This window comes from Periplaneta americana, chromosome 3 (genome assembly GCF_040183065.1).
Source record: "Periplaneta americana isolate PAMFEO1 chromosome 3, P.americana_PAMFEO1_priV1, whole genome shotgun sequence".
Classification (NCBI taxonomy): Eukaryota; Metazoa; Arthropoda; class Insecta; order Blattodea; family Blattidae; genus Periplaneta; species Periplaneta americana.
Window position 1 is genome coordinate 27441736 of NC_091119.1, and position 12479 is coordinate 27454214.

Here is a 12479-nt window from a genome sequence, read left to right on the forward strand (position 1 = left end):
GTATTCCAATGGATACCATCCCATTGTGGAATCCTGGGAAACGAGAATGCGGATGCTTTAGCAAAGAAGGGCAGCACTGCTACTTACAGACCTGTTACTAAATCTACTTATTACTCTTTGAAAAGATTTATTAAATCTACATACGTAGACTTCAACACACAAAATTTGATAACACAAGCTCAAGGGAAAAAATGGAACTCTCTGCATCACAATCCACAGTTAATTCCCGATTTACCACGAAAATCGTCTGTAGCTGCATTTAGATTGGTAACAGGCCATGATTGTTTGGCCAAACACCTGCATAGAATTGGAATATATCGGTCCCCTAACTGCCCATTGTGCAACTCAAACCAAGAAACGGATTCAGAACACCTCAAAATCTGTGCTTCAGTGGCTGACCATGATAATATCTTTGAAAAATATTGGAGTGCAAGAGGTCAAATGACTTTATTGTCAAACGCCTGGCATTGGAAAACAACAAACAACACCAACATTTTAAAGAGGATGTCCTAAAGTTTAAAATATTACCACTAGAGCACTTCTAAGTGCATAGTAGCGTCAATTGTAAGCAAGCTGGCAACTATGCAGCACAAGATTTTTTTGTGTTTGTGAGTTTAATAAAACTGGGTCTGTGGCTGCAGTGCAATGTGCATTTCGTCGTAATTTCAACATTGAATCTCTAACGAGAAAGAGAAAGAGCATTTGCTGTTGGAATCAACAATTTGGTGAAACTGGCGTAAGGGTAAAAGCCCAGGCCAACTGCATGTATCTGAGGAGAACGTGGGCCGAATTTAAGAGAGTTTTGAGTGTAGCCCAATGAAGTTAACCAGTAGATTCGGATTCAAAAGATTTCATTTTCCAACAGAACAGAGCTTCATCCCATTGGCACTGGAATGTTCGAAGTTTCCTGAATGAATCTCTACCTCTACAATGGATAGGTCGCATGAGGAATGAAGGCCTGGCGTTTTGGCCACATAGGTCTCCTGATATCACAACTTGTGATTTTTTCCTATCGATCTTCATGAGAGATGCAGTTTATGTACCACCTCTTTCCACAAATTTGAATGACCTAAGAAACCGTATCACAGCTGTGGTGAACTCAGTGACTCAAGACATTTATCAAGTGTGGGATGAATTCAGCTACCATCTAGATGTTATCTGTGCAACCAGAGGGAGGCACACTAAACATCTATAAACTTGAATGAGTGTATAATCAAATGTAATTTACATAAAGTAAAACCTGTCCTTATGGACACCCCCAAGATATGGACACTCCTCAAATACGGACAGATTTTTATGTCCCAAATGAAATAATATATAAATAATGATAAATTTAACTCTCGTTTACAGACACTCTCAGACACAGACACGGACAGCTGTTTCACAGTCCTGAAGCTTGCGTTACCTCCTGACTGCGGACAGAACTTGGTTTTTCAAGACCTAATGTGTTATAAAAATGGAAAATTTAGTTTTGAGAACTGTGCAGAAATTCCTTATAATATAGAAATAATGATAAATTTAACTCTCAGACACGGACAGCTGTTTCACAGTCCTAAAGCTTGCGTTACCTCCTGACTGCGGACAGAACTTGGTTTTTCAAGACCTAATGTGTTATAAAAATGGAAAATTTAGTTTTGAGAACTGTGCAGAAATTCCTTATAATATAGAAATAATGATAAATTTAACTCTCAGACACGGACAGCTGTTTCACAGTCCTAAAGCTTGCTTTACCTCCAGACTGCAGACAGAACTTGGTTTTTCAAGACCTAATGTGTTACAAAATGGAAAATTTAGTTTTGAGAACTGTGCAGAAATTCCTTATAATATAGAAATAATGATAAATTTAACTCTCAGACACGGACAGCTGTTTCACAGTCCTAAAGCTTGCTTTACCTCCTGACTGCAGACAGAACTTGGTTTTTCAAGACCTATGTGTTACAAAATGGAAAATTTAGTTTTGAGAACTGTGCAGAAATTCCTTAACATGAAAGAAGACAATAAGGGTCTCGTAGGCTACCACTAGCCCAGCCGGCTACCCCTTGTTAGCTGGAAGTGGGTGGATAAACAAAGTCATAAAATTTAACCTGTCTGATGGGTCAAAGAATTCAGCGATCGTGAAATTGTATTCGACACATGATTGGGTTAGTAGGATTATTCTCTTCACTTCAATCAGTTGTTCTGTTTCGAGAGACATGGCACCTGAATGTAAAGGTGAAGTTGAAAACTGTAAATTACAGTACTGCATAACTGTAGACATAGAATAAAATTGCTTGTCACAGTACTGTATTTTCCTTTTTCGGTCTTACCTACTGTAGTTCAAAGTTGCAAAGAATTTACTGTAGTACTGTATACTGTATTTAGAATTAAACTTCAGTAATACATTTAATTTAAAGCGTGAAGGGATACATAATGCATATCATAAATTCACTGTTAGATTGGGGAGCCTCCATCCCAAGAAAGGACACTTCCCAGATGCGGACAGATTGTTACGTCCCTTCGATGTCCGTAAATGAGATCTTTCACTGTAATTCAAATACAATGTATAGTTCAGGAAATATAGTCATATGAAATTGAGTCCATCTTTTAGAATCATGCTGTACTGTGATTAATTTCTAATGTTTCACAATTTATCAATTGGGTTTAGGAATACATTACGAAGCAATAACAATATGACGAAAGATGGGGTGTATTAAGAGCAATATAAAATTATTTTATGTAGTTTAAGAGATCCTAGAAGAGGTAGAACATATAGTAATTCTTTGAAAAGGGGGAAGTGAAAAAATTAACGTCATTCTGAATAAGAGGTAAGCTAATCTCTGTTGTTGCTTTGTATTTACTGAGAATGTTCTATATATGAAGCCACTAAGAATGGCAAGATATGCACTGGCTTATCTATCAATTTATATAACAAAGTCTAAGGGTCGATTCATAGTCGTCACTTATAAAATGAGGAAACACTTAAGTAATGAGCATTTCCTTAGCACTTATTTCAGATCGTATTGCAGAGACGCTACTCATTCATATGCACTGAGCATTCCCTTGACATCGAAAGAAATATGGCAACATGGCCAGACGTGAGCGCTTTCCTACATTCAATTATTTTCCAGCGCCTTCAAATTGTTAAATCGGCATTATTGTCATACACAAATACAGAAGTATATATTATAGAGCTAAAAATTATACAAGATGTCCAGAAAGCATTTTACAGAAAAGAAAGAAGTGAGCTAAGATAACTAGTTATGACATATGGAGATATCGTCAAAAGTAAAAAAAATTGATGATTATTCTCTCCAAAAGAAGAAATTGACATGGAACAAAATTGGAGTTGAGTTTAATGCAAACTCCGAAAATATTCCTGTAAGTAAACCATTTTACTTTATTTTTCAGTTATTTTTATGCTAAACAAAGTGGAAATGATATAATTACGCAAATTTTAACAGCTTATTCCTTGGGTAGAATACAAACAAAAATGCAAATAACACTTTGTTGGGACGTGAATACTTTTCGAAAAAAAAAAATGCCCCTTAAATCTACCTGAAATGCTGCTGTATCATAAAATCTCAAAGCAGTATTTTCAGCAGTGGCAAAATCGGTAAGCCTCATGGTTGTATTGTGAATTGAAATGAGAGACACCAGAATATTCACAACAGTGTTCTTGTCGAAACGGTATTTCCTCTTAAATTGTTGATCATTATACATCTCTAAAGGGTTTTCCATATCTCTGATAGAAGAAAAGCAAAGAAGGGCAGCACTGCTACTTACAGACCTGTTACTAAATCTACGTATTACTCTGTGAAGAGATTTATTAAATCTACATACTTAGACTTCAACAAACAAAATTTGATAACTCAATCCCAAGGGAAAAAATGGAACTCTCTGCATCAAAATCCACAGTTAATTCCCGACCACGAAAATCGTCTGTAGCTGCATTTAGATTGGCAACAGGCCATGATTGTTTGGCCAAACACCTGCATAGAATTGGAATATATCAGTCCCCTAACTGCCCATTGTGCAACTCAAACCAAGAAATGGATTCAGAACACCTCAAAATCTGTGCTTCAGTGGCTGGTCATGATAATATCTTTGAAAAATATTGGAGTGCAAGAGGTCAAATGACTTTATTGTCAAACGCCTGGCATTAGAAAACAACAACAACATATCTCTGATATATCTTTTGCTTGCCGAAACTCATTTTCATTTTAATTACAGAACTCAATAAATTAAATTAAATCATAATCATCGTCTATTGTATACTGAATCAGCTGATTACAATGCATATGAGGAAACACTTGAGTAAGCTGACCAGCTACCTCATTTGAATAAGTGTTCACTTCAGTGGGCTTTATGAATTGGAAATTATTATAAGCAACTGCTTAAGTGTTTCCTTATGATAAGTGTTGACTATGAATTCGGCCCTAAGCCACAATTTCTAAAATATTGAACTTATCATTCAGAAAAAATTTTTCTCTAACATTCGCTATTTTCCACTGGTGTTGTAAAATGAATATATAATGGACCATAGAAGAAAATACCACCTTGTGTATCCACCCCCTGGTGGCTGGGTCAGTCGTTGCGGCTGTGGCCGGACTTCTTACCCAAGGCCCTCTCCCTCTCGACAGACTGCGGAGAACGAGAGCTGGAAGATGACCGCCTCCTACGGCGAGATTTCTTGCTTGGAGCCGATGAACTTGACCTGGAACGGGAGTACCTTCCCCTCTTGTCCACTCGACGACTATCGTGTCGTTTAGATGATGGAGAACTAGATCCTGAAGAGTGCCTGGATTGTCTCTTGCTCCTGCTGAGCTTCTTGCTTTTCCTACTACTCGGCGAGTGACTTTCACGCTCGTGTCTGTATGCACGGGGTTTACTGCTACCACTACTATTCCTCCTCTCACTGTCACGACTCTTCCTAGACCCACTATCAGACCCGTGTCTGCTACTATGTCTTCCGTCATCTTTTGATTTTCTCCTGTCGTTTCCATCCCTACTTCGACTAGTGTCGGATCTACTCCTGCTCCTACTTCTACTTCGACCCCTGTGTTGATCTTTTCTGTCCTTCCCTTTCCTGTCCTTGTCACCTATTTCCCGTTTCCTATCTTTTCGATTACTCGACTTCTTGTCTGATTTCTTGTGTTCACTATCGTGGCTAGAACTACGTTTCCTATGACCGTTACTGCTTCTTTTCTTTTCCTGCTTTCTTTGACTTCCCCCACTTCTACTTTTTGGGCTCTTTTTTGAGCTCCGTCTACTATCTAAAGAACTAGACCGTGATGAACTGCTTGAGACTGAAGACGACGAACTATCAGAATTACTTTTTGAACTAATATCATCATAATTCTCGTCAGAGCTCACGCTACTTTTCTCACTCTTCTTGTGATGTAAAGGTGATGATTCGCCCCTTCTTGGGGACTGTTTTATTTTTCTATCTAATTTAGGATTATCAGCATTTCGCTCAGATTTAACTTCAGCATCACGGGAAGACTTTCTTACTGAATGTGGGGAAGTAAAGAGGTCTCTAGAAGTATTTTGTAATTTATCTTCATGTTTTATACCATCCTGTGCGTGAAAGGTTTTCTGCTTTTGGTCCTGTTCTTCTTCCTCTTCGGACCCTAAAATTATGGTCAGTCTGTCAATCATTGCATTAACACTGTACATCGAGCTCTGCAGAATTATAAGCTTTACAGAGATATGAAGCAGAAGGGCATTTATGCAGTAATAAAGTCTTAATATTTATCTGAAATCAATAAGCATAATTACTTGCATAAAACATATTAACAATATATAAATTTTATCAACGTGCTTAACTCCTTTAAATATTACTTGAATTGCTACAGGTTAATAACAATGCATCCTGTTCATGAAATAACAACAGCATAAAATGAATAAGTCTAAATGATTATATAAAATAATTCAATGTTTTCCACATAATATTACTTTCTAAGATTTATGAAGCAAAACAAAACAAAAGGACAAACAAAATGTTAAAATAAAATTACGAGGTTATGTGCCAGTGGAATGATTTTGAGGAAAAGATATTTTCCACTTAACATTTAACAACCGTTAATCCATATAACGTTACTTGTAAAATTACCATAAAAGATTACTAATATAGACCAGCACAGTAAAACACTGAGTATTTAAAAAAAATCATACGTTTTGTTTTATATAATGCTGTATGACATGAAATGTAATGTGTTCTTGCATTAGCAACATCTGTTTCAAATAAAATATGGAATATCAATATCAATATTACTGTATATGTCTTCCTTTTAACTCAGTGTTTAAAGACGCTGCATCAACTAAGCAGTTATTTAGCATCGGTGGAATTGGTGATAAGACTGAATCTAACAAGACGAGTTCGAGATTACATGACATCCACGTTAGAGATGAGACAAACTTTGCAAGAAAAATCCAAGCAGTATTGCAAGTGGGATTCGAATCCATACTCTAGCATAACATAGGAGCTCTTTTGCCTTAGATGAAGAGAATGTTTATTTGGTGCTGTAAGAACAAAAAGGCCTTATTTTGTAATTCTTATTCAATTTATTTTTTAAATCAATAAAATATGATGGTGATTTTTAGAGAGCTTGAAATTTATGTTCATGTGATTATTTCTATACAGTTCACTGTATATTTTAACAGATTTTATTAATGGGAATGAAATATAAAATAATGTACAAGGAACTGCCTACTGAAGGATGCACTGGAAAGAATGGTGAACAGGAGAAAAGTTCAGAGTAGAAGAAGATATCAAATGATAGACAACATTAATGTACACGGATCATATGTGGACACTAAGAGAAAGATTGAAGCAGAAAATACGAAAGATTGGAGAATGCTGGGTTTGCAGTAAAAGACCTGACCTTGAGCAGAAAACTATGAATGAATGACCTAATATATACAATTTAGTTACACAATGATGCAAAATGAATTATAGATAAAAATTCCTTTCATATTAATATAACACGAACTTAAGAAATACAAGATTTCTTCACAGCATGATGTCGAACACATACTGGTATTTATTTACTTCACATACTCTTTATACATTTACCAGTTATTGACCATGATACCTAGGTTTCACTTACACAGATGATTTAAAAAGTAAGGCCCGTAACACACTTGCAGAGTTTTTGCCAGCGAGAAATGTGTTGCAAGAAAGAGGCGAAGAGCCTTCCTCCACACACTTGGCGAGTTCTCGCTATCACAGATCACACCTCGCTATGATCATCTATGCACTGCCTTCATGCAGAAAGCATTTTTCTGATTATAGTAATGACTCGTTGGCAGAAATATTGTAGGTTATGTATTTACGTATATTGTCGTACCGTACTTAAATATATAATCTGTAAATATATTGTCGTACTTTACGTACGAACGCTATGTTGAATCTGAGTATTCAGATGATGAAGAAATGGAGTTACATGAACATATTTTGTTAATGAAAAAAAAAAGTAGGCCTAAAATTAAAGCCAGAAATATCTGAAAAATCACATTGTATCTTACGAAAATAAGGGCGAGTTTTGGACACTGGTTTCGATTTGAATGATGATATATTTAGGCGTTATTTCAAGTTGAATGGACCACAGTTTTTTCCATTCATGATACGATAGAGGATTCTTTGCTATATTCTGATTAAAATTATGTAAACTGTTAAGACATAGATACATTATTTCAAATGTTTAATTAATACTATTAAATCTCATCAAAATAAAATATAGCCCTATTTATTTTCAGATAATCTGATATTTATCTCCAGATTTCTTCTTTAAGTTTCATGTTTTTATAGTTTTCATCCCGTGTATCATATAAATAGGCCTACGGGTGACATCGTACAAGTTCGATAAGTTCCTGACTGCAATTATCAGCAGTCTTTCCTCATTTTCTAATAAAAACAACACAATTCATCGCCACCTGTGATATATTTTTCTACATTCAATCGTCATAAAGAGTACAAATGTCAAACATCTTTGATAAATGTGTCAAGAAAATTCGCTGAGCTACCGATTCCAGCGAGAAACTCGCGCGAGGTTTTTGCCTCGAGTGAGAATCTCTTCCAGTGTGTGGACGTCCATTTGAATCCATGTTATCAATTTTTTTAATTTTCTCGCAACACATTTCTCGCTAGCAAAAACTCTTCAAGTGTGTTACGGGCCTTACACTGAAATTTACGAATCTTATTTCTGACATCATTCTAACTGAACAATTTTGAATAGTTCTACACTTATTTCCTATTCTGAGAAATGCATCATTGTAAACCAACCTGTAGTATGCACCCATGTAACCTTTTAATGTGGTCAGACCAAACATGGCTGTACTCTTTCATTTGTTAATGGAGCCATATACACTATTTGTAGGGGTGTGATTTTTTGGAATTAAAGATATACGCGAAATGTGTTAAAAACTTAATTTTATGGATGGAAAATGCAAATCCCTTAATGAGAATGAATGACCTTTGGCCGTGTGGTACATAATCATAAATTGCCTTTGGGAGTCTACTATTACTATTGCTCATTCTTTCCAAATGATGTTTCCAATTAGACTGATATTGAACAATGTAATCTAAAACTGGTTGAGTTTTTATTTCCTTTAAAATTTCACAATTTCTTTTCAGATCCCATTTAGTATAGCCCACTGTTCTTCGCATGAATCACATTTCACAAGCCGTTATTTTATCTGCTTTCCTCAGTGTCCATGCTTTGCTGTCATAGCTGAGCATTGGTCGTGCCAATGTGTTGTAGAGACGTATGCGGGTGTGTTTCTGAACCAAGGATGGTTTCATCACACTATTTATAATGCCCATAGCTCTTGTGTATTTATTAATTTTCTGTGATATGTCCAATTCTTCAAAAATGGAAAGACTGTAACCAAAATATGGGAAACTATTACATCTTTCTAATATTTTATTATCGAGACAAATTTTACTTTGTATTGGGTATTTCCCATAGAATGCCATAATTTTTGTTTTATCTGTTGAAATTTCAATATTGTATGTGGTTGCTACTTGCTACAAATTATATATTGACCTTTGGAGGTAGTCTTCTGAAAGTGCTAATAATACCAAATCATCTGCAAAGAGAATTGAATCCAATTTAAGGTGTCTGTTAATTTGTATATATCTATGACGAGTTTGCTTCCACTCTTTAATTATTCGGTTCATATAAATAATAAAGAGAATGCGTGATAATCCACATCCTTTTCTTACACCAGTATTGATGGGTGTTCTAGATGATAGCTTACCATCTTGTTTAATTGCTATTTTATTTTGGTTATATATGTTATGAATATTGTGGATAAACTGTTGTGGAACATTGTCGTCGACTATAATTTGTAATAACCTTGATCTGTCTACTTTATCAAAGACCTTCTTGAAATCCACAAAAGCCATATGTGTCTTTGATAGCCTACAATATTAGTATCTGGTTCTGATTAAAATAAAATACAGTTTCAAATTGACAGAAGATAAACCTATTGCGGGATATTTCGAAAGGTACTGTAAATTGCAAAGGCAAATATTGCGAACTTTGTTTATAAAATTGGTAACAAAAACAAAATTTCAAATAGCCAAGACTACTCAAATTTTAAAATTTCAGTTTAAATTATTAACAGGCAAAATGTTCTAGATCTTTAAAATACTGTACAGTAACTACGTAAAATTTGGAAGCAACAACAAAAAATTTAATGAATTAATTTAATTCAGAATGCTGAAATTTCACAGTTATTATCAATGTAGAATCTATCTCATTTAATTTTTCTGTCTTGTTTCGGATTGACGATGAAACTAACAGAGCAAGAACTTAAAAATCGCCAAGAAAAACACACAATTACTCTAAAACAATAGATACGAGCATTCTGTCATATAGTCAAGTACATAGAAATGAAATCAACTTCTCTCATACACAGTTATGTCATAAAATTTGATAAATGTGGTATAAAGATTACATTACATTCAGTGTATGGAAATAACTTTGAAATATAAACGCCACAGATAACGGTAAAATAAAATAACTGAGAAATAAAAGTCTTACGACAGAAGCAATAAAAATTTCTAAGTGGTGCATATTTAAGATTAAGAGAAAGGAAACTCAAAACTCTTAAAATATGAATAGTAACCACACATTAAAAAATTACTTCACAGTTTTGTATCCCAATTTGTTTATTTAAGTCTACCTCTCTTCATGAGACACAAAATAAAACATATTACAAATATTTATATGCTTTATTTGTGTGTGTATATATATGGTCTTACTAATAAACCGTGTATAGTTTTTATACGTGACTTATGCAGCTTCGAGACAGAAAACGTTACTAATAAACCATGCATAAGCCATGGATGTATAAACAATCTGTAACTATACAATGGGAATTGCTTTGCAGTAGTTATGTATACGAAACCCCTTCTTTAAGCATTGTATATAGAGAAAAAATGGCCGCCCCTCTAACAGCTGTTCGTATCGACTGTCATTTTATGATGATGGATGCCTTGTAACCACAGAAGAACAAACCAAAAAGCACAGAATAAGTAGAATAATATTGCTGTAGCTTGTACTCTTTAACAAAAATATAGTGTGGTAATCGATCAGAGCCAGTTGTAATATCGATTCTTAACACGGCACACTAGAGCACTCTACCAGAGCAATAGAGAATCTCAGATATTCTATTACCTTTCGTAATGAAGTAATGACGAAACTATGACATAGCTGTGTAACTGTTATACACGACGTATGTAGTGATTATTAGTAAGGAATTTACACACGACTTATAAACGAGCTACTCATTGTATAAGACAGTTAAACACCTGTATATAGAGTTTTTATTAGTAAGACCGATATTATATATTTTTCCAATGAAAATCCACTGCATTTATCAGCATTAATAATAAGTAAATACATTAAGTTTAATGGTCAGACTGCTGATCACTGTACCTTAGAATGCATAACATCCTTGATATGTTACCAAACCACTAAGTGATGAAGTGTAAAAATAACTCCCACTTCCATGATCCTATGGCAAAAAGTAAGAAATTTGTACTCACCCTTTTGTACAAGATGCTTTGAATCAGTTTGGTTTTCTACCTGTCTCTCTTCTCTATCACTCTCGTCACTTTCCTCACCCATCAAACGCCTTTCTCTTTCCTTTTCTCGCTCCTCCTCCTCTTGCAGTCTTGCTTCTATCTCTCGCTCTGTTTTTATGAAGTCCATCTTCCGTCTCTGGATCTGATCCTAAACAAGTATTATTGTACTAAGCAGAATGTTCCTCACGAATTCCATAATGTCTATAAAAACTTGTTAAGTTAAAACATAAGCATTTCCTGCATTTCTGAAAATATTAAATATAAAGAACTACAGTGAAACCCCGATAATACACGCCCATTTGTTATGCTATCCCGCATTATAACGCTCTTTTCGTCTGGTCCCTTGATATCCCTATATAAAACCATGTAAAATCCACCTTTTAATGCGCTCAAAATCTCGTTTAATACTCTCTTTCATCTGCTGAAAATTCTAAAATATCGTACTTTAAAGGATACTGAGAAAATTTTCTTGGACTTCAACATTTACTGCTAGCACCCTCATATTCAAGGATTTGTAGAAGTCTTTGTTTGGTTAATACAATAGAATGGAATATGTTGTTGTTGTTTTCTAATGCCAGGCGTTTGACAAAGTCATTTGACCTCTTGCACTCCAATATTTTTCAAAGATATTATCATGGTCAGCCACTGAAGCACAGATTTTGAGGTGTTCCGATCCATTTCTTGGTTTGAGTTGCACAATGGGCAGTTAGGGGACTGATATATTCCAATTCTATGCAGGTGTTTGGCCAAACAATCATGGCCTGTTGCCAATCTAAATGCAGCTACAGACGATTTTCGTGGTAAATCGGGAATTAACTGTGGATTTTGATGCAGAGAGTTCCATTTTTTCCCTTGAGATTGTGTTATCAAATTTTGTTTGTTGAAGTCTAAGTATGTAGATTTAATAAATCTTTTCACAGAGTAATATGTAGATTTAGTAACAGGTCTGTAAGTAGCAGTGCTGCCCTTCTTTGCTAAAGCATCTGCATTCTCGTTTCCCAGGTATCCATTGGAATACAATTTCTTTTATTGAGTGATATTAATTGAGAGAGCATAGAATGGAATATGACCCTTGAGTACCTGCAAGACTACTGTATTCAGAGCCTGTCCTTCTTGCTGGCAGTTTTTAATCGCATTATCAGTGAAGAATTGACGAAGAGGAAGTGGAAGCGGTAGACGTTCCAAATCCTTCTCGCAACGAAGCCCTTGCCGCGGTATCTGTGATTCGTAGATCCGTTAATTTTCTAGTAGTCAAATTACTGATGTGACTTCCAATTTAAATCGTGTGGAAAATGCAATTTATTCATAATACTGGATCAAGTGCAAGACAGAAAATAATTTTTGACTTTTTTAATAAAGTGGCACTTTATTTGATAAGACAGTGTATTTGTTCTGACATTTTCTG

General features: G+C 35.1%; 1 protein-coding gene across 5 annotated transcripts in view; it reads right to left on the reverse strand.

The window, feature by feature from the left end:
* Window positions 1-12479, reverse strand: part of LOC138695874 (arginine/serine-rich protein PNISR) — a 64971-nt gene that overhangs the window by 10856 nt on the left and 41636 nt on the right. For all 5 annotated transcript variants that reach the window (XM_069820199.1, XM_069820200.1, XM_069820201.1 and 2 more), the window contains exons 11-12: window positions 11036-11222; window positions 4536-5609 (exon numbers count right to left, since the gene is read on the reverse strand). In XM_069820199.1, coding sequence (XP_069676300.1) covers window positions 4564-5609; window positions 11036-11222 — 1233 coding nt within the window. In that variant the 3' untranslated portion in view covers window positions 4536-4563. The remainder of the gene's footprint in view (window positions 1-4535; window positions 5610-11035; window positions 11223-12479) is intronic.